The following is a 27997-nucleotide window of genomic DNA, read 5'->3' as shown; positions in this document are numbered from 1 at the left end:
ACATAATTTTATAATAATTTTAAATATTTAATAAGATACATTAAATATTTTTATATATATATCATTAAATACATGTGAAAAAATCATCAATAAATTAAATGTGTATTTTTTTATCAAATAGTACTGAGAGAGTTGTTGCCCCTAAATTCCGAACTCGAAAGAAAAAGCTATGAAGTTTCCAACGGAGGTTTAGGACAGCTGGCTTCTTCTAATTGGCGGAATTAGACACTATTTAGGGCATTCTTCAACGCACATCGAAGCCCAAAGAGTGGTATCACAGCTTGCATCAATTTCGCGCTCTCAGCTCAAAAACCCTCGTCGAAGTCGATGAGCAAGTCTCCGCGCAGAGATCTACAAGTCTTCGATTTCAAGGAAGAGGATGAAATTGCCTCCGATAAACACGATTTTCTCGCTCGCGGTTAGACGATTTCCCCTAAATTCGAATTTTACGAAACAAACATGATCTTCAGTTAGAATTCTTCATTTATATAGTCGTTTTGCCTTTTGGATGGTAATTTTCTAGGTCGCCATTGCGATATATATTTAATATTTTCAATTTCAGTTTTTAAGTATAGCGTATGCTTCTTGTAGTTAATTTTTTCTTGTTTTGAGAACTAAACAAATCCACAAACAATTAAAAAAGTTCAAATGTTATGATGTCTGGCTATCTTTGTTGAGATAAGCTGGATTATCCTTAACACAAGACGATGTTGAATTCATGGAATGGCATTAAACTTTACACACTTTGGTGGATAGATAATGAAGAATGCATATAAATATATAATTATTATAATGAAATTAAAAAACATTGAATATAATAAAATGTTAATACCCACAAGTAATATCCTACTCAGCATCAAGCGTCTTAAATCTTAGTCGCATTATGGATTATAGAAATGATACTGTTTTGGGAACTCACCACTTTCAGGTGAATGTGAAACAATACATGGTTGTATTATTGAAAATGTGCTTTAGCTTTGCCATTTCTTTCTTATGTTAGTAATTTTAAATTCAAGTTGAAATAGTTTCCCTTGCATATTCCCCGCTTCTTTCTTTTTCTTGTTTATAATATAAGAATTTTAATTCAATATGGCTGTCATAACTCTGTGTCTTGCTTTCATTCATCTTCAATTTGGCTTTCAATTAAATTGATTTTGCATAGGTCATGTGATGTATTGACAGATTCCCAGGTCAACAAGGTTGGCATAAATAGTGTTGCCAGTATTCCTTGTGTTGATGTTGATGTAGCTGGTGCTATTTTTAATCTGGGAAAAGGTGGTTCCGACCCCTCTTCTGATACAATGGAATATATATATGATAGCAAAGAGAAGAGCTCTGAGTTGGAAGCTGCTAATCAATCTAATTCAGTTAGTCATGAAAATCACCGTCACTGTAAAATAGATATGCATAACTATGATGAACCAGAGAAAATGGATACAAATGAAGTATCATCACCTGAAACGAGCCAGATTGATCCTTCAGGGTCTTCATACAGTGTACTGTAACTTCAATTTGTAAGATTACAGCCTAAGGAAATGATTTAATTCTGAGGTTTATGTGCATGTTCAATTTTTTTTGCAGAATGAATCAGTTGATGTCAATTCAGAGGCTGATGAGGGCATGAATGAGAGTGCTCCAACAAGTCCTGCTTCTGATATTGCAGAGAATGGTGGTCTATTTTATCATAATTGTGGATTTTGATACTTATTAACTCTACAACATTTAATTTGGAAATATTAGGTTGCAGCTTGCTCACTAAACTTACTGTTTGTCATTTCAGTTTCATTAAATGGTCATGGATTCAATGGCACAGACAATTCTGACATGGTAATTTTTTTTTCTTTAATATAACTGAATCTGTTTGTGCTAAAAAATTTTACATTTCATGCAGCATTTTTCACCTTTTGAGGTTTTTTAGATTTGGTATTGTTGGCTGTTCTTGTACTGTTGTCATTTATTGCTATTTAGTTTTTCTTTACAGATGCCTATTTTTTGGATTAGTTTGTCTCACCCCCTACTGATTCATAAAGTTTATCTAATTTTTATCTGAAATATGAGTTGGTGTACAAAACATTTGGGTTGCGAACTCTGTACTTTCCTATCTCTAAATCTAGTAGATCAATAATAAATGCTTTCTACGCATTTTATTCATTATTTTTGTGCTATATTGTGTTGGTTCATTTTTTTTGTATTTAATATTATTTTCTTTCATGTAATCTTCAGGATGACACAAATACAGAAGTTGTTCTTCATCCTGATTATGTCATATACCAGGATAATTATTATATGGGGCCAAAGTTAACCTTTTCACCTTGTTGCATCAAGTTCAATACTTCAACTGCATGTATAAAGCAAGAAGCCTTTGATCTTGAATGGGCAGTTGATGATCTCATTGATATTAAGTGTCAGTTGTTTAAAAATGTGAGTTTTGTAGTTCTGTTGCTTAAAATACATACATACATACACAAAATGTGTGTGTTCTGTAATTCCTGACTGATTTGCAATTTCTTCAGAGTGGAATGGTCATTATGAAGCTTCGTGTCATATCAATTAATGCAACCCAGTCAAATCATGTTAGCGATGCTTCAGGTGAGTGTAGTTATTGTAGTTGATCAATGAGGAATGGCTTTCTTCTTCATTATAGCTTGGCATACTTGACAGAACTTGTCATTTTTATTTAATCTGTACCTATAAATTTATTTGAGTAATTTCTGGTATCATGAGTTTGTAGAGTGTTTGCAGATAGTATCTTCTTGTTTACTGATTGTAATGCATGTGCATATGCTAGGCATTGAGGAATTGGAGATTGCGGTTGTTGATTCCAATTGGTCTCAGAGACATAAACAGATCACATCTCTTAATATGAAATACTTGGCTATTTGGAACATTGTGCTTCAGTAAGTCATTAAGTTGTATTTTTATCCTTGGTCAGTTGGTTATCCATTGCAGGTTTTCATTTGTAGGCTACTGGTTTCCATCAATTATATTCGATGAATAGGTTGCAACTCATGAGTCTTGACTAGACTTTGTTGATTGTTATGTACGTTTTTTGTATACAAAATTATGATGTGTAATTTCATTTCACAGTTAAGTTTATTTTTGGTTTAAAATTGATTTGAATTGGATATGTTTTGTGCTCCAAATGCCAATTTGTATCATTTTAATGAATGTAGTATTCTTATCATCAGTTTTTATCTTGTAGTATGGATGTAGAAGGCCATGAAACTGATTCATGTGGATCAAGATGCTACTTCCCTAAGTAAGAGTTGTTAACTTCCTTTATCTTTCTGAACAAGCATGCTTATATGTATTGATACCATAGCTTTTGTTTTGAAATTTTTTTCTGCTTTTGTGTGCTACGGTGTCCTATTTCTTTTGCTGTTGCATGGTACATGCTTTCTATTAATATTTTAATCCCTGTATCCATATTTTATTCCATGGTGTAGTGTGTGCTTTTAATAAGGCTTTGTTTGGGAGTTTGGAGGGAGAATGAAACACCCCAACCAATTTATAGGAACTTAGAAACATGAGTTTATGGGGAGGTTTATAAAAATTCTTCCTCACATTTAAAAACTCTCAAACAAGGGTTACTGTCCAATAAACTTTTTCCTTTCTCCCTTAAAATTAGCTTCCAAACAAAGACTAAGATATTAGGCTTACAATGTTGACACTTTTGGGATCGTTGGTTCATGACATTCAGAGCCTTTATGACCAACTGGTCTAGATTCAATCCTTGCTACCCTATTTCTTCTAATAAAACAATCGTTGCAGATATCTTTAGTTGCTTGTTTGTTGGAAATGAGGTTGGAGTCCATGGTTACATTTGTATGGTGTTTCATGTTTTCCATATACCTTTACCTTTAATGATAAATTTGCACAATATCTGCTATTTTGACATTAAAATGTGAGCATAAATCCTCTAATTTCTAGTACTTTTTAATGTGTCTAATCGAGTGGATGTTTAAGATCATGATATCTTGGATATTTTTTCCTTTAGGGCTTACTGCTTTTTGCTTTCTACCATCCATGTTCTTTTCTTATTTTGTGTTTTGGGGTGTGTGCGTGCTCCTAACACTATATGATGGCTAAGTTTGAGAATTTATATCTGAAACAGTTTTGAGGAGCCTTTTGATGAAGTTGTCTATCCTAAAGGGGATCCAGATGCTGTTTCCCTAAGCAAGAGAGATGTAGATCTCTTGCAACCTGACACATTCATTAATGACACAATTATTGATTTTTACATCCAGTAAGTTTGCTCTCTCTCTCTCTCTCTGATGTGCATGTGCACCATTGTGTGTGTATGTGGAATGTTGCATTCTTTTTCTTGGAAATTTTATTCATCCCATATGTAAGATTGTTTATACTAATTTTCCTATGTTCTGTCCTCGGTTGCATTTTCATTCTTATAGATTGTATCTTTGTGAACCATGGGACTTTGTCTTTTTCCCTTTAAAAACTATTACATGATTTTTGTATCATCCATTTTATAATGGAATATAGCTAATCATATATGTAAACACTTTTGGGCTGGGGAACAGTAAGATATGCCATGTTTATATAAAGAGAATACTAAAACTATTGACACTTGCAGGATAATGATCAAAAGATATTAAATAAAGAAAATTTTATAGATACCGAAATTACAATAAAAGTCAAGGAGAAACTCTCCTTTACAAGACAAAATTTCTCTTCTGCCCCACCAATTTCTTCATCTTCCTCTTTATTCATGTTTTCCTTCCACTCGTCATTGTGGAAAATTTCTCCCCAATTCCCGCCTGCCATGTATAAAATCTGTTAATTCTGTCCCAACACTACCTTTTTATTCATGACAGATTTCGCCCCTTCCTCTTATACCAGGCTATTTCCTTCGTTTTTTCTGGTATAAATATGTTAAAAGACCATCAAATTATATGGTTCTTGATCTATGTAGTGATTCTTGAAAATGGTTAACAGTTTTCAAAATCTCAATTTTGTCAGGTATCTCAAGAATCAAATACAAGAGGAGGAAAAGCCTAGATTTCACTTTTTTAATAGTTTTTTCTTTAGAAAGCTGGCTGATATGGACAAAAATCCATCTAGTGCTTCTGATGGAAAAGCAGCATTTTTACGTGTTCGTAAATGGACAAGAAAAGTAAATTTATTTGCAAAGGATTATATCTTCATTCCCGTGAACTTCAGGTGAGATTCTATCAGGTTTTGCTTCTCCAATTTTCTCTATCTGTATTCAACTGCTGATCACCATTATCTTTTTGTGTGATGGTAGTCTCCACTGGAGTTTAATAGTCATATGCCATCCTGGTGAAGTGGTTAATTTTAATGGTGAGGTCTCAGCTTATGATCTTTCTTGTGAAAATGTACCTTCAGAGATTTATGTTATATGATGCATATTCCAGATAAGGAGCTGGACAAGTCACTTAAGATACCTTGTATATTGCATATGGATTCTATAAAAGGAAGTCATAGTGGTCTGAAAAACCTGGTGCAAAGGTAGATTGTAACTCATTTGCTTTCTTTATTTTCTCTCTCAATCCCTTCCCTGGCCCCAAAAAATATGTATTCTGGTTTTTATGTTCTTTATATTAAAGATGAATTTGATGTTATATATGCAAATGCAAGTTGGCGACAGCTTCATCTTTGAGAACATTGCAGTCTGTCTGTCCCCTCACCTGAATTTTGCAATTGTTAATTTTGCAGTACCTTTATTAGATTGTATTTTATCAAGCAGATAATAATGAAGTTTCTAGTTGTTAATAAACTTCTTGTAGTTACACATAATTAGTTGCAAAGTCTGACACGACTGTCAAAATATATCACAAAATTGTGTAAGCTTATCTATCAGTCCCAGAACCATTCTACGGATCTTTTCATTATATCCTTAGCTCAAGCTTTGTGTATAGTAATTATCATTTAAACTTAGTCCCATCATACTAAATTTTAGTGCAAAATTCTACATGTAAAATCTGAAGTTCTCTTAAATTATACGTAGAGCTCAGACCATTGATCCTACATTTGATGAACTGTAAATGAGTCTTCTAGATGAATTTTCTTTGAAGTTATTGAAACACATTCAATGTTGAATTTTTTTATTGTTGGAAATTGAGTTTGAACTCTGAAAATGCAAATATCAAGGTTGGTTTTTCTTTGATTCTAAATAGTGATGCAAAACGAACAAGAAAACTGAGTTTAGTGTGCATGGATGCTGCTGATTTCGTTTAATAGCATTTTCTGCTTCATTAGTAGCTCCCTGTCTGTGTTTTCTATTTCCTTACATAATTGCAACATTAATGTCTTGTGTATATTTCTATTAGTACTTCTTTACCTATTCCTTATATTTGTCTATCTGCATTTTCATTTTCAAAAGTCAAACTGAAGGGACTTATACTTCTCCCCCTTCTTATGTGATGCTGACAGTTACTTGTGTGAAGAATGGAAAGAGAGACATAAGGATGCATTGGAAGAAGACCTTTCATCAAGATTCTTTAATATGCGCTTTCTTCCACTTGCGGTATTGCCTGTTAATATTTTGATGACTTTCACAAGGATAATCATTCTTCCTTTCTCTTATTAGCGTTGAATAAAACTAATTTCAGTATTATTTGATGAAATAGTAGATTGTACATTGTTTAGGTAACTACTAAAATTTTCTGTCTTTTTAAAAAATCTTACATTGTTTAGGTAACTACTAAAATTTTCTGTCTTTTTAAAAAATCTTACTTACTGGTTGATGAATGTGAAAATCTTCTCCGCTGCTGTTAAATTGTGGTCCAATCTTGATATGTTGGATTTTTTCGGCAAACCATTTGTGTTACATACACTTTAAAAAGGAAAATCCCTTCACTTGATAATTTTAATTTTCCTGATTTTTTTTGTTTGCTATGGAAAAAATAGAGAAATGGAATATGACATGCGTATTGCATTGTATTTTTCCTCAGTTGCTCAGGACTCATGTTTAATTGTGAGTTGTTCAAGGTGCACTGACATTTTTTTTTGTTTTCTGTTAATGTGTTTTTTAATTGTTTTGTGACCCAATGCTTACTCTATGACAGTTGCCGCAGCAAGAAAACTCGTATGATTGTGGCCTCTTTTTGCTGCACTACCTAGAGCTCTTCCTGGCTGAAGCACCTCTTAATTTCAATCCATTCAAACTAACCAAGTTTTCCAACTTTGTAAGATGTCTACTTAATCTTACTTTTGGCTTATTTCAAATTTCCTATGGAGAATCACGGAAAAGAAAACATTGGAAATTTATTTCCATTCTAAAATCAATTATCACTTACTTGGTTATCATTGTTCAAAGTTTGGTTAATGATTAACTGCTGTAACTGCTGGTGACTTAATTAGTCACTTGGATTAGTATTTTTATGTTGGAAATAGCTGTACCCGTAATTCATTTGTTGCAACTTTATTATTTCCTTTATCTTTATCCAAGGAGTGCTAGCAAAACATTTTTTTTTTTTTTGGCATTCTCTTCAACACACTGTAACGGGGTGAAGCACATTTAGGTCCCATTAAATACCTGGGCCTACACTCTTTAGTTTGACCCACTTGCAATTCACCCAATAACAGTCTGTTGAAGAATGTCTTAAAAAGAGCCTGTTGCTAGCATTTCTATCTTTATCTTAGCTGTTTGATCATGATCATGCCTATTTTTAGTATGTCATCTCCCAGCTGTTGTTAGTTCCTTTGGCTAGTTGTCTCAATGTTATCTGTTTTAACATTCAAAAGGTGACTGTCAACTCTATTATTGATTCATATGGTTTCTTATATGAATTGGACCTTACATAACTACTAATTTTCCAGCTCAATGTGGATTGGTTTCTCCCTGCTGAGGCATATCTTAAGCGAACACTGATCCAGAGGTTAATCTTTGAACTTGTGGAAAACGATGGTTCACATGAAATCTCTTCCTCTGACTGTAGTGATGACGATGAGTGCTTAGAAAATAATGGGAACAGAACTGGGATTGAGCATCCTGAAGTCAATAGGGAGTCAACAACTTCCCATACTGGGCAGGGTATAGAAATCACTCTATTGTCTGGTTCATCATCTTTGGATCCTCAATCCTTTAACAATTCAGGCTTGGTTCTCAAAGAGCTTTTTGAGCCTGGAGCTACTGCAGGAACCATATTGGGACAGTGTCAATCTTTTGACCAGCGCTCATCTGATTATCGTTTCAATGGTTCAATGTTTTCGATGGAGGTATCTACTTGTGTCTGCATATGCATTTTTGTTGAAAATTTGTTTTTAACCGCTCAACATGGGTCATGCATAGTCTCCCCTCACAGCAAAATAATTTATCACGTCAATACAGCCAGTTTTTGCGTCCACAAAATTTTTTATCTCTTGTGCTGGCTGCTATGCTTGTTCAGGAATTTAGGCTGTCTATTACATTATATATGTTGACATAAACTTAGGACCTATTCACCTCCTTAGGCATAGTTCCTAAATATAGCTATTGAATGATACCTGCTGACACGACAACAATATTTCAGGCCCTATCATTTGTTTTTTACTTTGATATTGTGAAACTAATTCCCCACCCCTATTTTGTTGTATTTTAATAGGAAGACACAGATCTTGGAGAACAGTTTATGTTCTTGGCTACAGATTCCAACTTCCAGCAAGTGGCTGGAATTACACCTCAAGCATGTTCTTTGCCATATTTTCCCACTAGAGATTGTGAAGATGAGGCATGTCAGAGACAAGAAATCTCTTTGCAAGCAGAGCATGATGTGGTTGAGTCATCTCTAGATGCATTAAGTGGTGCTTCAGATGATTCAGAAGATGTAAGGGTTACTGAAAACTGCCCCGTTGGGAATGAGCCCGGATCATCTAATGAAGCTGAAGGTGAGAAAACTTATTCACCCGCGGAAAATCCTGATGATGTTATTGATATTTCCACCTCTGTCGTGGGAATTTCTCAAGACCCAATTACGAAGTGTGATGATAACAAGAATGAAGATCTCCACCCTTCTGGTGAAGAAATCCCCACAATACCATTGCAACAAGTTTCTGATGCAGTAGATGACGAGGCCGCATGTGATGATGGTCTGATGATTGATGGCATGGCTCCTGATATTTGTGAGGAACAAGCTCCAAAGAGGCGGCGGGTTATGCCTCTACAATGCAGAAGTGAGGGCATTGTGACAGAATCCAATTTGTAGATATGGATAAATAAATATAGCTTTCTTTTACCTTTGTTTTGAATTGTTTCTAGGTTTTACTTTGCCAATATGTGAATAGTGTCGTTGCTTAGCGGTTGATTTTATGACGCTTTTGTGGCCGTGTTATTTCTGCCACCAAAATTGAGAAATATCTGCGACTTTAGATACAATTCAATTGTACAATGATAGTAAATTTTTTTCTAGATGAAAACCTTTCAAGCTCTTTTGCCTTCTATTTCTTGAATCCTAAGATTCATTCTTTAAATTTTACGAATCGTTGCTCTTGATTGTCTATCTAACTTTCAACATTTTAGGTTAATTCGGAGAGTAGAAAACAACAAAATGTAATCCCACGGTGTAAAGAACAAGTTACAATGTTCTAGGGTGACAAGTCACGAAACTACGGAATTGTAAACACTTTTAATTCTCACTTTTTCGTCTTTAATTGTCATCTCTTAGAATAATTATTTGGGACATTTATTTTTAAATTAGTTTTTAGCTTTTATGTACCTAAGAGATTTTAATTGAGCTTTTGACATCTATTATTGTCAAAATATTGTGTTCAAGTTATAAATTAGAATACAGGGGTATGGAAATATAAATTTGGAAGTAAGTGCCACGTAGATAAATTCAAGATACCTGTTTTACTCTTATATGCGATTTTCTTAATTGATTCTTACATTTCATATTATCTGCGAATCATTGTGTCATAACAACAGCAATTATCGAAATAGATTAATTATGTAAATAAAATTGAAAATAATTGTATATATAAAGATTAATCTAAACTTTTTTGCAGTACAAGGACTAAAGTAAAAAGAAAAATGTGTATGAAAAAAATATATTAAATTTTGTACTTGGTGCACAAGCATGTTAATCCTCATATTTATTTGAACTACTAATCATACCCACTAAAAAATTAAAGTAGAAAAATAAAATAGTTAAATTAAATTATGTAATTATCTTATAAGCTATATAAGGTTTTCTAAATTCATCTTTTAAGAGATAATGAGTTGTAGAAAGTGAAGCACAAAAAATAAATTATAAGAGATCAGAGTATTGATTGTATTTTGAGAAAAAGATAAAATATGTGATTAAATTGTGATAAATACCATAATATCTTACTAGTGTAGATTTATGATAATTAATAATTTATATTTTTTATAATTATTTAATATTTTATATTGCTATTCAAACGAATAAATGACTTCAAAATTTATTACCAAGTGTTGAGGAAAGATAATTATTTGTGGATTTTTTAAATTTATAATTTAATGCATATTTTCTTTTAAAATTTAATCTTTTGGTATATATCACATGTATAATGATGTTCAAACTGTCAAACAGGATAAAATTACTGTAGACAACAAAATCTTCCTTTTCGAATATTTAACATAACTACAAGAATCGAATTCGAGATCATTTAATTTAACTTATAATACTCAAATTAAATATTTATATAACTCTTTTAAATGTCATGTGAACAAATATTCAAAGGACATTAAAAAATCAATAAATAAAAATATTATTTAGAAACAGTGTTAGAAAGATAGGAATATATTGATAGCATGAAATATAATTTTTTTAATAAAAAGTTTACTTTTGATTTCTTAACTGAAATCTTAAGGATATTATTTAACGTTATTAAATTTTTAAATATAGATTAATTGTTCATAAAAAAATTATAACTTTTTTCAGTTAACTCATACAAATTTTGATAATAAGAAAGTTTAGTAGTTTAGTTTAGTTTAGTTTGCAATTCAAATTAATAATTATCAATCACATATTATAAATAATAATGAGAGTAAATTTAGAGCGCTAGCTGCTAAACCTACATCAGTTAGTCGGTTAACGGAAAGAATCTAAATTATCTTCCCTATATATAAACGTACATGAGTCCATTTGGCCTCTTGCGGCTTTGCATATTTATAATAGCTTCTCCATCTTTACAGTAGTTTCTCTCTTCACTCATTGATTCTTGAAGAACAAAAGGTCAAGAACTACTAAAAAAACCTTCTGTCATCATCAAGTGGAAGAAAGATGACATGCTTAGAAATTTACAAGATAGTGCAAAAGTTAAGTGACAAGGTTGTATTGTGTGCTGATGATGGTTATGGTGTTGAACGTGAGCATGTTTTTGTGGAATTTGCAAGGATCTTGACGGCGATTGGAAGATTGATGAGCATTCTTGAACACCCTTTTCAATGTGCTTCAAATGGAATTTGGAAGAAGGATTTTCACAAGCCAATAAAGGTTTTTTATCACTTCTGTCTAATTCCAACAAAAAAATATTTATAAATAAAGGTTAGCAGCTTATTTCTTATAATTTCATTCTCACTATTCGTCCCTTTAAAATGAGGTATATTTATTAATTCTTGAAAATTGATCTTTATCTAATGTGTACTTCTAATGGAATTTGGAAGAAGGATTCTCACAAGCCAATAAAGGTCTTTGATCACTTTTATGTCTAATTCCAACAAAAAAATATTTATCCATAAAGGTTAACAGTTTATTTCTTATAATCTCATTCTTATTATTTATCGCTTTAAAATGAGATATATTTATTAATTTTTGAAAATTGGTTTGTTAGATAAAGATTTAATCTTTGCCAACACTCCATACAGATTCAGTTTTTTGTTGTCTCATTTCCTACTCAACTTTCTTTTTTTCAATTTTTATTATTATGAGTCGAGAAAGGTTCTTGATCACTTCCACGTCTAACAAAGAGGAGAGAGAGAGAAGCAAAAGCACATTAGAAAGGGAAATGTAAAGTTGTTGATGCACACATTCATAACACAGCCTGTGCAATTATGAATTGTGTTAATGTTCATTCATGTTGTCAACGTTTACTGGTGCTTCAATTGAGTTTACTGGTGAAATGATAAGCTTTTGTACATTAATTCAATTTTTAATTTTGCATGAACACAGAACTTGTACTTTCATACATTACACAAGGTCTTCAGGATAATGATGGTATGTTTGCAGGTTACTGACTAGTCACTAGTGGAGATGAATATGTAACTTGTATCAATTGTTTCTTTTCCTCTCCTTACAAATGCTATCTTCAATTTTTATCTTTCGAGCTACATTAAGCAATTATAGATACCAGCCTCTTTAAAGATGACTGATTCTATTGCATATAATTTGATGTTAGGGGGTTTTGTTTTGCAATGAAGCTAATAAAATTCAATACCATCAGAAGACCCACCAACTCACCCATACTACCTAGAGATTGCATTTCCTTTTCTACCATGATCAGTGCCAGAAATGCATAGATTTTTGTTGCCACTAGCATTCTTGCACTCTCTCTTTGGTTCATTGTCACTATACTCGGCCATTGCTAGTGCTGCTGTAGTTGTCTACGTTTCATTCTCCTTTTCCCTATCAAAACAATTCAATAGTATCTGTTCTCACCGTCAGACATATGTCTTTTCTTTAAGTGATTGAAATGCAATCAGATACCTTTCTTTAAATAAGATGATTATATTGAAATGATTGTGTGACCAAGTAAATCACAATGGATGAAGGCTGGATAGTTCGAATATCATGCACTTGAGTTAAATTACCTTCTGTGACATAGATTAGTGCTGAATCACATAGTATTAAACTTTGACGTGCAAAGTAGGTTAAGATCCCAATCCTTCTCACTTTGTGTGGGTGGACTTGGGGAGGACAGAAACGGAAAAGTTAGACGAGAAATATGACTAGTGATAATTAAATTTTAACATAACAAGATCTTGCTTAAATATTGTCTTTCTCTTGATAAACCGCAAATAGGAAGGACCTACCTAAGATTTAATAGATCAAAATAGACACAAGATTGAACATGTAGATGATCCATTTCTACGGATGTACATATGGATAATCCAATGCATAATGCCCAGCTTAAAAAAGGCAGCTAGATAATTTGTGTAACTTCAACGTCTAACTGAATGAAATCGTGTAATCTATGTAACTAACCTCATCTAATAACATAAAGTTTGGTTGTTGTTGCTGTTGTTCAACCAAAGGCCTCTGCTCTATTAAGCATCAACATCTACTCTGCTCACCATTCTTCTTATCCTTGCTAATGGGAGGGCCACGCCCATTCTGTTGGACTGCAAATTCTTGGGATTCTTTAGGGATAGATTGAATCATTTCTTCATCAATTCTAAGAGATCGCTTTGATCCCCGCAGAGCAGCATCAAGAACAATATTCTCTTCCAAGGAAGGACTAACCGATGATGATGACACCATAAACTTCTCTTCATCTTGTGACTCATTGGATGTTAAATTTTTGGATGTTGTTCCCTTTCCTGTGTTTCCTGCTCTTCCCTTTTTGGGCTGGACGGACTTGGAGGTCTTTTGGACTGAAATGTCAAGATCCATATTATGGGTTTCAGCATGAGATATTGATGTGGGGTTTGATGTCTCTGTAAATTTGTGACATTCAACTCTGAAGTCAGATGCCAAGGTTTCATTAATCTTGGCATCTTTGCCCTCACTTGTAATAGTTGAATGAGTTGAAGGCTTAACTTTATAATGTGGTTCTATCAGTGGGAAAGAACGGTTTTTCTTTGATCTGGAATGAGTGGGAATGGTGTCATCAAATGTATCAATATCTAAATCAGTATCACTGCACATCTTCTGAACTGTGCGAATGGGTGTGGCTAGCCGAGCTCGATGATGGCTGATAACTCTGAGAAGATCCAATAGGATTGCCTCCTGTTAATCACCAAAGCTATAAGTGAGCCACTTATCTCATCAACCAAACAAACTAATTTGAATGTGAATTGAATAATGATCTTTTAGAAGAAATGCTTGGCAGCAACAACTAGATATATTGGATAGTTTGGTCAACATATTTTTCAGAAGTTAAAGACCTACCTACACAGTTAAAAACAACAATGAAACAAAATTCTGACTTCAATAATATTAGTTGTAAGTTAATATGCAATTAAGATAGTTAAAAAAATCCTTACTAATGAGTTTCAAAACATAAAAATGAGGTAGGATACAATTTATACAATTAAGTTGCATTAGCAAACATTTATAAGCATTATTATAAAAATGTTTGCCTTACAGACAAGGCCCTGACCATCACACTATGCATACTATGCATCGGCAATTAGTACAAGCAATCTAGGCTCACCTTTACACGGAGGTACTCTTCAGAACGTGAAGTTTTAACAAAGCAAGATATTAATATCTGCAACAGAAGAAGACATTTATAAGATAATGCAGTTGAGAAATGAAAATGATAAATGTGACAAACTCTTGGCAATGAATAGTAAAGTAGCAGATAACATTAATAGTGGCAAAAGGTAGATTTCTATTTATATATATTCCAAGATGTCTAGATGCATGTCATGCTATCAATAAATGGTTCTAGGGACTATTTAGAAATTTTTTTAATTTTATGAAGACCAAAACCAACAATTTTTTTTTGGGAGACTAAACGAAATTTAGTCATATTTGTAGGGACTAAAACATTTTACCTTAGTTTTTATCACAATAGTGTGAGGATTGCAGCATCCTTATTTATATTTATTGTCATTTTTTTCCTATTTGGGTTATCCAATATAAAACTAAAGATATAAGATAAGAATTTAAGCTTTCTTTGAGTATACATTTTAATTTATTTTATTGTCTAGAATGATTAAAAAATTTACTAATTTGATGATTATATAATAATAGAATTTATAGTTATTAATAGTAAAGGATAAAAGGTATTCAATACAAATAAAAATATGCCAAGGATTTTCAGGCAGTTGGCTACTAGAGGATGCGTCAAAGAAAGGTAGGTTCTGGAAGTTTGAAAAAGCCCAGGAAAACGGTGTTTTTCATTCAAAGCACTATGCTAAAAGATGCATCTCAAATTGAAGCTTAAAACAGCCTTTCAAAACAAAGATTGGAGTTAAAGGAAGATAACAAGATATTGAAATTTGTAAGCTCATAAACTATTATATAAACCAATAAACAGAAAAGGTATCAACCATAAGAGCCTGATTTTCTGGATCAATATCCTCCAGAAAAACCCTTCGGTGCAATTTTCTCTGTTCTACTTGAGGATTTTTGGCCAAAACGTTGCGCATATCAGCTATAATACTCTGCATAAAGAAATTAGGAAAGAGATTACCTATGTTTTCAGATGACGAGATAGTCATCAGACAGTCCCTGAACAAATTTAAAGGCAAGAATACTTACATGAATCTTGTTAACATCCAAGTGACTGATAGCAAGGCGAGTCTTGATGCGCCAATGAGATTTCTTACTAAGATTCCTCACAACATTTACACTCAACTTGTGATTAGGAATATGAACTGCTTCACAATCAGCACCTCTAACTATTGTTGGTGACCACCAGCCCACATGCTAGTGAGAATATGAAATTTGATTACAACAAAATTAAAATTTTGAAGATATATACTTGAGAAAAATATTACCTACAATGTAAAACACTTACACTGAACCAACAGTATGTTTTCTGTTCTCCTAACAACCTTTTTAGTAAGTAAGATGATAAATACAAACCTCAACTTTACCGGAAACCTCATCTCCTTTAATTTTTGTTTGAATCCGCTCATTCAGAACAAATGGCCGAGTTGCATGAATCATTACACTTGAAAGGAAGTTTGTGAATATCTAAAGACATCACAAAAAATGAAGTTAGAATGTCGGAAACAAGAGCCTATCGATTGATAATGGTCATGCCTTGAAGAGTTACTCCTATAAAATTTGAGAAATTGAATATAAAGGATGATCCATAGAAAATGCATTGACAAAGATGGCTTAATCATTTCCATAGATAGCATCAAAGAACCTAATCAACCTATATGTACCTCACGCCCTGCAAGGGAAAGTAATACTGTGCCCAAACCACCAGCAGTCAACCACCTCTGTGTGGAGAAACCCAGCAACTCCATGAACAATGACACAGCAGCAACCCATATAGCAGTAAATCCAGCTTTCCCAGTAAAATCAATGCTCATCTGTGATTGACAGTACAGTTTTTATTTGAATAAGATTTGTGTTATCACTTATGGAACACCATCGGGAGTTAATAAACTAAATTAATGATTTTGAACTCCCTCATCAAAACATCCAACATGAAAATAAGGAACTTTAGCCTATATAATGCTAGCCCACAATTTCAAAAATTGTAAAGAAAAAAGATAGTAATATGATAAAAAAAAAAAAATTCTAGAGGTTGGCTACTTTTTTAATCTTCATCTGGAATAACACAACTAATCTAAAACTTTAAGTGATATAACACCAAAATTAACCCATTATTGCAGTAAAATGTTATGCAAACAGAAATAGAAACAAGATACAGATCTGTAATAGAAACATACATTTCTTTCATCATTGAAGTCACTTTTCTCCATAAAAAATTTTTGTGCTTGTCGAATTAAGCTGAAAATAGGCAGACAAAATATTACATTATAGTCTGAACAAGACAGAAGACTCCAAAAACATAATAGTAAGAAATGAGAGACTGAAACAATTATCATTTGAACAAAATAATAAACAGGACTCAATATTTTATCTGCATATTATTTGAATAAATTAACAAAAAGTATCAAATAAATATATAATTGAATAATTAAAATTAAATAATAATAGAATCATCTTAGATAAGTGATATCCTTATTGTTTCTGCACTTCGGTTTTTTGTTTCTCCCAACTTTTTCTTAGCTTTGATTTGCATATACAAATACACATTAGTGTGTTTTACTTCTACTTTTAACAATAAAAAAAAAGCATTTCTGACAATTAAAATGCAATACAACCGTAACTTGGTTAGTTTCCTGACAACTACAGGATATACTTCTGCCAGAAATCAAATCTACCTTGAAGAACAGTAAGCAAATGTCAGCACAGTTGACAGAGATCTTGCAAAACTCAGCAGCCGTTGCTTCACAGCCTGGCTGGTTTCTGATGGCAGCACTAGTGGATCTAAATCCCTGAAACAGTTTATGCTAAGGTGTATACCAATAGGACGTAACAAACTTCCAGTGGAAAAGATTTGTCAATCCAGAAAGATACCTGCAGATGAGCATTACCCCAGTCCATAGCAGCAAAGGTTTAAAATAAGGTGTAAAAATATAACATGAACTACTTCTCTTACAACTTCTGTCAGCCCTCTGTAAAATTGTCATGGAACAGAAAGTCAACTATTGATACTATTCAATTGATTTAGAAAGAACATGCAGTAAGGTAGATGCTCACTTCTTGGAGAAACAGATTCCTGCTCAGGCGCAGGAGCGGCTCAAGACCAAAAACAGCAAAGCCAATAATACCAATGGCAGGGATCAATTGAAGCACACTTGGTTTTCCTAATATAGCATTATATGACCTGCATATATTTCAAAAATAAATATCTCCACAGTGATTGTTCAGCAATAAATAGATGAAAAAGGAAGGGTACGAATAACAAGACAAAATTTGGCACCAGCTGATAAGATTTATGGTGATAAAACTTTGTGTAGACAACACAACACAATACCATGCAACGGGTTTGCTTTGCAAGTGTTTTTTTTTTATATATATATAATCAATTTGCAGTCTCCGTAGGGTTTGATTGATTCCCTATTTCTACCCACTCCTCCACCATCACCACCACTCCTAAAAGAGGATCGAAGCTCAGCATTTCAGAATTCCAATTTATTAATAAAATATGACAGAGATAGCAGAAAGAAAAGACAGGAGGAAGCAACCGTGCAGCTGTAGTGTAACACTAGATAACTAGCTAACCACACACAGTGGCTTGGAGAGGAGTCAAATTGTCACCCAACATATCAAAGAAAGTCCACTTGCAATCATAATTACTAACTATCTGACTTAACAACCAGTAACAAGTAAAATAACTGCAGAAAATATATATTGAATAAACATAATTGTTTTCACATGCAGCGTAAGTTGCATCACATAGAGATATCAGTGCAGAGAAAGTCCACACAAAAGTAAAAGGTACACACCCCATCAAACTAAAATTTATTGCAAAGTTAGAAAGGCCCCTATCAAGAAAACCATAAAATATTGTATAAACCCAGACATGCATATCAACGAATTTGTTAAAAGTGCTCTCAACTAGGAGGAGAAAAATAGAAAGAAGAACCTTGACAACGAAACAGTAGCCACTTTCACAAGTGGTAGCTCACACCCTCCGGCTGGTATTAGAGAACACCGGCACGGCAAAGCATTACATCTAGAAGGTAGAGGCCTATGTGGGGAGTGTAATCTGGAAAGAAGTGCTGAAGAATCCCGCTTCTGTAAATTCACAAAGTCCTCCACAACTTTAGACTATAGATAAAAGAAACATAAATTCAATACAACAATTGTATCCAGGAACTAAAGCAAACAAAACCGCCACCAACAAAAATTTAAAAGATAATACATAAAATTCTAATACATGAAGGCCATACCAAACCATGTGGCAAAAGATTGATGGCAACAAAACATACTCGATCACCAGTCATAGGCTTCTGTCAAGCAATAATTAAAATAGAACTCAACATTTTACAACAAAGTAGGACTAAGGAAATCTCAAGGAAAACAAATCAAATTAAATAACCACATACAAGACAAAAACAAGAGCTTCCATTATTACTGTATAGCCTAACGTCGTGACACAATCTTACTGAGCCCGAATAGATCATTGTTGAATTGAACTGATAGAAACTAATTTAACCTTTGACTATTTGACCTGCATGAGAGACAAATCACAAAAGTAACCTTCTTAGCAGCGAAGAAAACACAAGGTTTCATTGCAAATAAATATATAATTTTCCCCTTTGATTGACTAGGGAAAGCAACATCAAATGCAAAAAATTAATCTCTCCATCACCAAATTCCCAAGTACCTGAGCTGAGCGATATGCTGATGTATGATAATGATAATATTCCAAAGATGTGGGAGGAAAAATAAGATAATATTCCTCGGAAACAATCGCCACTTCGCAAATTGTAAGAAACAAACATTTGTATTCTTCGAACTAAGAGGAGTCGGTCGGCACACGAAATCGTTTTTCCAGAAAGATAATAATTTAGCAATAAAACAATGACATGTCATGAAGTGGAATCACGAATTATTATTTTGTGTCCGCGTGTAAGATTTACAAACAGCTAGCCATAATACCCATGTTTTTTTTATATAGATAAACAAAAAGGGGAATTTTTAAATACCTTTTTTATTTGTTATAATAATACTTTGTCCCAATTTATTAATTTTATGACAATATATTAATATTATTTATATTTTTTATGAAAAACATTGTTTAAATGTTTTTATTATTTCACTTTTGAGGATTATGATATTACAAATAAAAAATAATAACAATAAATTTAAAAAAACAACATTCAATAATAAAAATATAAAACAATCTGATGTCATTGTTTTGTACTCTTACCTGTTGAAGTATTTCAATGCTCTTTCATGTTCATAGTTTTTCTCTGTGATTAACTTTGGATCATAATTATCATGTGATGTTAACAAAAATTATAACAAGAACAACAAAGATGAGGTGATGATTTAAATAGAGGTCCAAACCTAAACAAGGGATACAAATATTGAAATCTTAGTTTGAAATGATGTTTCAGACATGAAGGTTGTTTTCTTCCAAATATATTAATTAAAATCAAATTTAGAGTAGTTCTTTAGAAGTGTAACACCCTAGTCGAAAGATATATTAGGATGCATTTGATACAAGAGATGCAACATTGAACATAGTTGAAAGTGGAAGTAAGAGGCATAAACCTTTAGCAATGAACTCACTGTTTAGGTTGAATCAAAATGTCTTAACTAAGTCGAATGTCGTTTTTGACGTGACTTGAACCAATTCAATCTGGTCATAAACAAGATGGTTCCAGTTGAGTTATTAGGTCTATATTTCAAAGTTTTTTAAAAAATATAAGTTTATTTAAAAATATTGATTTATACTCAAATAATATATTATCTATAAAAAATAATATATCAAAATACACCTCAAAATTTTAAATATTATATATATATATATATATATATATATATATATATATATATATATATATATAATTGGGTTAAGTTGATCGAGTTATAAAAAAAAATCAAAAAGATTTAATACCTAATCCAAAATTGAAGAAGTCTAATACTCTAAAACTGATTAAAATTCGACTTTATAATTTTAGTTTAAGTTAGTCGGATTAATCAAATATACTCGATCCGTGAACATTTCTAATTAGAAGAATTTTGAAAAGATCTCTCTCTTACAGTGCGATATTAAAATTTGCATTGTACCAATATTTAGTCGGCAGTAAAATGCAAACCCTTGTAGTTGCTTAAGCCATAAGTTAACTATAAAAAAGAGTTCATGACAATATAATATCGGTCACTGACAATGGTAATAGGTATGCCATGCAATTGAACAGGAAAAGGTCAATCACTACTCGGGTTGAATATACATGTCATTGCTGAAGCGGTCCACTACAGGCACTAGCTGGATAATGATAGAGCTTAATTGAAGTAATTTATCCTATTAGACTTTAATTAATGTTTTCAGAAAATAATATCTTAAGAATTTTTTGCACATTGTCCCCCAACTTTAAAAATCTTTAAAACAAGAGTTCCGATCACTTTTCCCTCCCTTCCTTTCACCTGCTTCTCTTTCCTGACGTAGTATTAAACAAAATCATGCTCATGAGAGCGAGTTGGTTAAAGGAGTTCCACCCATAATTGTTAAAAACATACCCGATTAATCATTTCAACTAGTTGACCAAAAATGGATCAGCTGATTGATCCATATCACCCATGTAATAATGAAGATTTTTGAGTTATAATAATGTCTTTTTTTCCTTATTAACAAGGAATCATGCATGACCCAGTATCTTCTCAAATTTAATGATCGAACCGATTCTAAAAACATAGGCTCCACATCCAATTTATCTGCCAATGAAAAGAAATATTTAAATCAAATTCGAACTATGCAAACCATTAATTGATAATTATGTACATACATGGGCAATTAGAATACAATGCACAATTCCAACTTCAAAAAAAAACAGCTGGATCATTTTTAGCTTCAATTGAAGGTATATATACTGAAGTATCAACTTCTACTCTGTTTATTTAGCTACTAATCTAGTCATTCTGTTTGCTAGTTGGAAATGGAGATATCTGACCATCCTTCTTATCCTTGCTAGCAGGAACTCCACTCCCATTTCGTTGGACAGCAAATTCTTGAGACTCTGCAGGGATAGAAGATGGAGACATTTCTTCTTCAATTGGAAGAGTTCGTTTTGAGCCTTCTAGAGCAACCCCAAGAAGAATGTTCTCTTCCAACGAAGGCCTAACTGATGCCGAAGACACAGCAGATTTCTCTTCATCTTGCTTTGACTGTGAAGAAGTAGCAGAAGTGGTCTCATGGGAAGTAACAGAAGTTTCAGACACAGCACTTTGTGCGTTGTTTTTAGAAACAGGAACTGTACTTCCCTTTCCTGTATCTCCTGCACTTTCCTTTTTAGGCTGTACGGTTTTGGCAGCTGAGCTATCAGAACCCGTGTTTTGGATTTGCGTTTCAGGAGTTGACTTGGATTTATCCTTGGAGTTCACACCATGTAAGGAGGTTGATGTTGCTGCAATATTCTCATCTCCTTTGGTGTCAGATGCCAATGTTTCATCAATCTTGGCATCTTTTTCCTCATTTGGACGACTTGAACGTGTTGAAGGCTTAACTTTATCTTCTCCATTAACTTTATATGGTGGTTCTATCAGTAGAAATGGACGATTTGCTGCTCTGGATCGAGTGAAAATGGTGTCCCCAAATGGTATATTTTCTGAGTCAGCCTCACTGTATATTTTCTGAACTGTGCGGATAGGAGTGGCTAGCCGGGCTCGATGATGACTGACAACTCTGAGAAGGTCCAAAAGGATTGCCTCCTGTTTTGTTACATGTAAATCACACAAGTGAGCCACTAATTTGTTACATAAACAGAATCTAATAAACTTAAATTAAAAGAATAATTATTATCTTAAATGCAGAAAGACACTGTTGCATTGAATTAATAACTTCATAATTGGGTCAAGCTCTTCTTTTCACAGGGCGCATGAAGTTCAATGAGTTAAAAAAAATGAAAAAAACAGATAAAACAATATATAATAGAATATAAGCTTAACATTTCCTTCTGTAAAGACGTAGAAAAGTATAAAAGCAAACAATCTAAATATTCACAAATATCCACATATGTAATAATCAATTCACAAAATCCCACCAACCAAAGGTAAGGTAAAGTACAGCAAATTACAAAATCAGTGAAAATAAGGTGATTACAATAGAATTATTGACTTGCCAGCATCTAAAAACTTCAGCATTCCAAAATAGTAGCAAACACTTGTCAACATACAACATGTAATACACCAAAAGCAACTGCAATTTCTGTGGGTATTGCCTTACCTTAACACACAGGTACTCTTCAAAATGGGAAGTTTTCACAAAGCAAGATATTAATATCTACATCAAGGAGGACCATTAGTTAGAGGATGGTAAATTGAGAAAGGACAAGTGTAAAAGGAAATACACACACACCTACATACACTAGCAACGAGAACTGGGCAAGTGAAAACAGAAGGATAAGAGTGATTCATTATCCCCCTCCCCACAAAAAAAAGTATTTTTAAAGAATCATGTTATTCTAACAACACTTCAGAGAAAACATCATCAAAACTTGCAGAGTAAAAGCTGAAGACTTTTGCCAAATATATAAAAAATATAAAATGTAAACTAATGAATATGACACTTACCCTAAGAGCCTGATTTTCAGGATTGACATCCTCCAAAAAGACCCTTCGGTGCAATTTTTGCTGCTCTACTTGAGGATTTTTAGACAAAACCTTGCGCATATCAGCTACAATATTCTGCATGTAGAAATAGGAGTGGAGATAACATTAACTTTAACATAAAGAAGGAAATGCACAGTAGAATGTCCTTGAACTAATTTTTCAATCATGTGAACAAAGAATGCTCACATTAATTTTGTTAACATCCAGGTGACTGATAGCAATGTAACTCTTGATACGCCAGTGAGATTTTTGAGTCAGATTTCTCACAACATTTACAGTGAACTTATGATTAGGAATATGAACTGCCTCACGATCATCACCTCTCACAATGGTTGGTGACCACCAACCTACATGCTGGACAAAAATAATTGAATTAAAGTTACACAAATAAGAAAATCTACAATTAGTAATAATTGTTCTCTTTGTCTTGTGATTCCAGAGACCACTCATAAAAGAATATTTACTGGACCAGCATGATACTTCCTATACGAGTAAAATTTCCTTCTAAGTAAGGTAGAGATACAAACCTCAACTGTACCAGAAACCTCATATCCTTCAATCTTTGTTTGAATCCACTCGTTCACAATAAATGGCCTAGTAGCATGGATCATTATGCTTGAAAGAAAGTTTGTAAATATCTGGATTAACAACAAAAATGAGCTTAGAATGGCAAAAGCAGAGAAGAGTATTGAATAACTATTTTTATATAAATTCTTAATTGAATATGGCTACTAGCTCTACACATAGAAGACTCACTCTTACAGAATTTGTTCAAGTTGATTAGAGGATGATTTACAACAAACAATGATCAAGAGAGGACTAAAACAAACCATACTGGTGGAAAGTACAGAAGAAACAATACTTTACCTCACGACCTGCAAGAGTGAGCAACACTGTGCCCAAACCACCAGCAGTTAACCACTTCTGTGTGGAGAAACCTAGCAACTCCATGAACAATGACACAGCAGCAACCCATACGGCAGTATATACTGCCTTCCCAGCAAAATCAAGGCCCACCTGTTAGTCAATTGCCCTAAATGAGAAGCTGATAAAGATTAACAATTTTGGGTTCCTCCACAGTAAGATTCAAACAGGAAATGAAGAAGAATTTGATTTAACACATTCAATCCAAACACTGAAAAACAGGCATATATATATATATATATATAGACAATCAACTAATTTTTTTATTTCCTATACATTGAGTACATTTCTAATTTTTAATTACTGTAAAAAATAAGGCTTCATTTAAATGCTGTGACAATAAAAATAAATAGTCCATCGGGATTATTGCAGCAAAATGCTATAGACACAGCAACTGAAAAATGACAACAGACAAAAGTAGTAAATGAATATGTAACAGGAACATACATTTCTTGCACCACTGGAGTCATTTGTCTCCAGAAAGAATCTTTGTGCTTGTTGAATTAAGCTGAAAACAAGAAATACAACCATATAACATCATAATTTAAACACAATGCAGGACCCAATACACCTAATAGTGAAAAATAGCAACAAAGAAAGAAGAAAAATACAAGATAAAAACACTATCTAAGTATCTATTTATGACTGATACTAGGAGAAAACAATAACACATTAATCAATGCAAGAGCAATGCAAACAGATTACAAAGTTAGGGGGGCAGAGGGAAGCATAACCTAGAATAAAATACAGAAAATCATTGATAAAAAGCCTTTCCAATTTCATCCAGTCATGCCTCCAGAAATCAATACCTTGATAAACAGTAAGCAAATGAGATCACAGTTGACAAAGATCTCACAAAATTCAGCAGCCGCTGCTTTACAACCTGGCTGGTCACAGATGGTAGCACCAGTGGATCTAATGCCCTGAAACAAATAATGCTATGATCAACACGAATAGTGCTTCTTGGGTGATATACTTCTCGGCCCAGAAACAAACCTGCATATAAGCATTGCCCCAGACCACAACAGCAATGGCTGAAAATAAGATGCCATAATATATCGTGAAGTACTTTTCTTCCAACTACTGTCAGTCCTCTGAAACATTTTTTCATAGATCAGAAAAGGTATTAATTATATTTGTCAATCAGATTTGGGACAAATGAGTAATTAAAAATGGATGGTAACTACTTGAAGGAATAAAATCCTGCTAAGACGAAGGAGTGGCTCAAGACCGCAAACAGCAAAAGCAATGATACCAAGGGCTGGGATCAATCGAATCAGAATAGGGCTTCCTTGTAAAGCATCATATGACCTGCATAAATACGAGAGAAAGAGAAGCAACAAGAATAGCACAAATTTAGCACCAATTGATACCAGTAGTTCAGAAATAACACAAATATAAATTGTACATATCATAATATCATGTTGCAGCTTACTTTACAAATTCATATGCTAATAATTTAAGTCTTGGTAGGTCCAGTCAATGCCAATTTATATTTATATTCACTCCTAAAAGAGAAAAGATAAAAAGACCAGTTGACAGGTTCAATATACTCCAAATTATGTGTCAACAAGCTAATAAATAGATACCATAAAAGAAAGAGGGGGCATGAGAAGTACAGCAATCATGCAGCTGTAGTTTGGCACTAGATTATTGATAACATATAGGTAATTTAAAGACGTTACAAATTAAATAGAGAAAGATATCAAAGAACATCTATTCATCAACCACAATATGATATATAGCTATACACTTCTGAATCATAACTACAAGTTGACTACAGTACAACCATTAACAAGAAACTTATAAGAGAACAAAAAAAAAAAATTCATGCCACAAGCATGATTGTCTATACATGTAACAGTATGAGAAAAGAGCAAATATCAATCATAAACAAGTTCACACTCACACATATATATTGCATGTGCATATATTCACTAAACTTTAGAAACTTTTCTTAAGAAGGAAAAGAGAGAGAGAGAGGCCAACCGTGTTAACATAACACTAGCAGATTTCATGAGTGGAGTCCCACTCCCTCCACCTGGTATTAGGACAGACCGGCATATGAAAACATTACATCTGGAAGGCACATGCCTTATTGGGGCGTGTAATCTCCTTAAAAGATGGAGCGTTGAAGAATCTTGCTTCTGTTATTTGCAAAAGAAAGATCTCCAGGGATTCAGATTAAATTAATTAATAAACACAATCAATACTAAGACATACAAAGGAAAAACAACAAATGTATGGAAAGATTAGGGGTGCTTCAAGACCCAATTCTGGCCAATAACCCAACCAATCTCAAAGCTAATTGAGCTGGACCCAGGTTCTAAACTTTCACCTGATATAATTTTTTTGTCACATTTTATGTAGGCCAAGCTTACTGGTTACTACAATTTTCTTCACTTAAAAAATATCTTATGCATAGCAAGACAGTATTTTCATTATACTATAATTTATTTGAAAATATATAATATAAAAATGCCTTTTTTTTTACGCTGAAGAGCAATGAAAAAAATCTAACAATTAAGCTGAAAAAGGATCAGGTAGATCCATAAAAAAATATATAATAGAAGGAGGGGAGGAGGATATATGAAATTTTTAATCCACAAGAGTCATACCAAACTACATGGTGAAAGATTTATGGTGACCAAATGCAATCGACCAACCCCCATCCGATTCTGTCAAATGACATGGAAATGAAACTCAGCATTCTAAATTTGAAAAGGAAAACACTAGGGAATCACCTAAATATTAAAATTAAAAAAATAAGTACGTACACGATGGAAACAACTGAATCCAATATTACTGTTAAGCCTAACATCAGGAGACATTTGCATTGAACCCGTGTTGACCATTGTTGAAATTGAAGTGCAAGGTCACGCAATCAGCTCACAGATTAAATTAAACCAGTTTTCCCTTTCAACCCAATGCCTCAGTTTCAATGAGAAATAAAACCTGCAAGAAACAAAACAAGAACATTAGCAAAGTAGAAAACTCAATAATTCTTAGCAATCCTGATCCTTTCCCCCATTTTCGGAAGGGAATATCAAGAAAGAAAATGCAAACTTCCCTTCTGTAACAATTCCTCACCAACTGAACTAAGCTCAGGGTTTTTCTTTTAAATTGAGATAAAATTAACTTAAGTAATAAACAAAAAGCAAATGAAGAAAGCAAGAGACAAAAAGGCAAAAAAGCAAAAACCAAAACCCTAAATGTTCGTGTCAAACTAATAACAAAATAATCGGAGTTTTAAATAGCCAACACAGCAGGTAATTAAATTGAAATGAAAAGCAGATATGGAACACAGAATTAACTGAAATTTGATATCAAAATACCTGAATTGTACTCCCGATATTATTCCAAGGTTTTTGGAAGACAAGATAATTTTCCTCGGAAAGAAACGCAGGTGCTTCACGAGAAAATAAAAAAGAACATTACAAGTTTACCCTCGTGAAGAAGAAGAGAGAAAAGAAATTTTGGAGGGGTTGTTGTCGATGGGAATTTGAAGAAGTGGTCGAAAAGCCAAACTTGGTTGGCTATGTTTTTTCTTCTCTTCTTGTAATTGTAATGCACAGATTAACGGGTTTCTTGAACGTGGTCCAATCAAAACCAACTGTGTCGGATTAATCTGTGCTCATAACCCGCGAATTACAGATTTATTGTGGATTTATGTGGCGCCTGGAAGATGGCCCTTAAATCCTATTACTTATACGTACACGACATTCGCGTTCACCTTTTTTCTTTTTGTTATTATTATCATCATCATCGTTTTTTATCCCGATATTTGAAGATTGATTCTTAAATTATATAAACATGTTTAAATTTTTTTGATAAAATTATGAAATAGTTTAACATATAGATAAATAAATAAAAAATGACAGACAAGGAACTCATCTTATATGTTTTATTTTCATAATAATTATATTACAGACTCACCATGTGATAAACGGATGCGAAGTTCTTCTATTACTGATATTTATTTACTTAAATCGTTATTATTACTTTTATTAATATTGAAATATTATTTTAGTTAACACTAATAATAACATTAACAAATAAATATATAATATCAAAATCAAGCTAAATGGGGTGGATAATATGCGCAGAAAGAGAGA

At 33.0% G+C, this 27997-nt stretch overlaps 3 protein-coding genes across 12 annotated transcripts; 1 reads left to right on the top strand and 2 right to left on the bottom strand.

The window, feature by feature from the left end:
• The first annotated feature begins 119 nt into the window (after positions 1-119).
• On the top strand, positions 120-9391 carry LOC113864400 (probable ubiquitin-like-specific protease 2B). Of its 3 annotated transcripts, XM_027498051.1 has the most exons (17): positions 280-418; positions 1183-1496; positions 1582-1669; positions 1781-1827; positions 2224-2241; positions 2326-2421; positions 2514-2589; positions 2789-2897; positions 3203-3259; positions 4115-4246; positions 4978-5178; positions 5264-5319; positions 5394-5487; positions 6412-6505; positions 7047-7166; positions 7801-8199; positions 8565-9364. In XM_027498051.1, exons 1-17 carry the CDS (start codon positions 328-330, stop codon positions 9162-9164), a joined length of 2592 nt encoding a protein of 863 aa, XP_027353852.1. In that variant the 5' UTR covers positions 280-327; the 3' UTR covers positions 9165-9364. The 3 variants fall into 3 exon arrangements, with proteins under 3 accessions (XP_027353851.1, XP_027353852.1, XP_027353853.1); XM_027498050.1 differs by having other exon boundaries at positions 120-418; positions 2224-2421; positions 8565-9391; XM_027498052.1 differs by lacking the exon at positions 4115-4246 and having other exon boundaries at positions 283-418; positions 2224-2421; positions 8565-9316.
• On the bottom strand, positions 1846-19249 carry LOC113864401 (mechanosensitive ion channel protein 3, chloroplastic-like). Of its 6 annotated transcripts, XM_027498057.1 has the most exons (16): positions 19009-19232; positions 18728-18852; positions 18572-18631; positions 18265-18416; positions 17376-17502; positions 17193-17290; positions 16997-17110; positions 16499-16559; positions 15986-16135; positions 15678-15788; positions 15351-15518; positions 15140-15253; positions 14296-14352; positions 13649-13868; positions 13094-13576; positions 1846-1857 (listed from the first exon to the last, which is right to left on the bottom strand). In XM_027498057.1, exons 2-15 carry the CDS (start codon positions 18803-18805, stop codon positions 13194-13196), a joined length of 1893 nt encoding a protein of 630 aa, XP_027353858.1. In that variant the 5' UTR covers positions 18806-18852; positions 19009-19232; the 3' UTR covers positions 1846-1857; positions 13094-13193. The 6 variants fall into 6 exon arrangements, with proteins under 6 accessions (XP_027353858.1, XP_027353855.1, XP_027353857.1 ...); XM_027498054.1 differs by having other exon boundaries at positions 13094-13868; XM_027498056.1 differs by lacking the exon at positions 1846-1857 and having other exon boundaries at positions 12890-13868; positions 18788-18852.
• Positions 19250-21038: 1789 nt separating this feature from the next.
• LOC113864478 (mechanosensitive ion channel protein 3, chloroplastic-like) lies at positions 21039-27556 on the bottom strand. 3 transcript variants are annotated; one of them, XM_027498227.1, is made up of 14 exons: positions 27218-27556; positions 26660-26837; positions 26501-26560; positions 25872-26029; positions 25070-25193; positions 24879-24976; positions 24692-24805; positions 24330-24390; positions 23826-23975; positions 23486-23596; positions 23145-23312; positions 22920-23033; positions 22573-22629; positions 21039-22058 (listed from the first exon to the last, which is right to left on the bottom strand). In XM_027498227.1, the coding sequence occupies exons 2-14, from the start codon at positions 26735-26737 to the stop codon at positions 21261-21263; spliced, it is 2091 nt and encodes a 696-aa protein (XP_027354028.1). In that variant the 5' UTR covers positions 26738-26837; positions 27218-27556; the 3' UTR covers positions 21039-21260. The 3 variants fall into 3 exon arrangements, with proteins under 3 accessions (XP_027354028.1, XP_027354030.1, XP_027354029.1); XM_027498228.1 differs by having other exon boundaries at positions 21098-22058; positions 26660-26821; positions 27218-27500; XM_027498229.1 differs by lacking the exon at positions 22573-22629 and having other exon boundaries at positions 21095-22058; positions 27218-27500.
• Between the last annotated feature and the right edge of the window lie 441 nt (positions 27557-27997).

The sequence above is a fragment of the Abrus precatorius genome, unplaced genomic scaffold (assembly GCF_003935025.1).
Source record: "Abrus precatorius isolate BTA unplaced genomic scaffold, Abrus_2018 Scaffold4, whole genome shotgun sequence".
In the NCBI taxonomy this organism is placed as follows: Eukaryota; Viridiplantae; Streptophyta; class Magnoliopsida; order Fabales; family Fabaceae; genus Abrus; species Abrus precatorius.
Note: the sequence above shows the minus strand (reverse complement) of the source record. Positions and strands in the feature narration are given on the sequence as shown.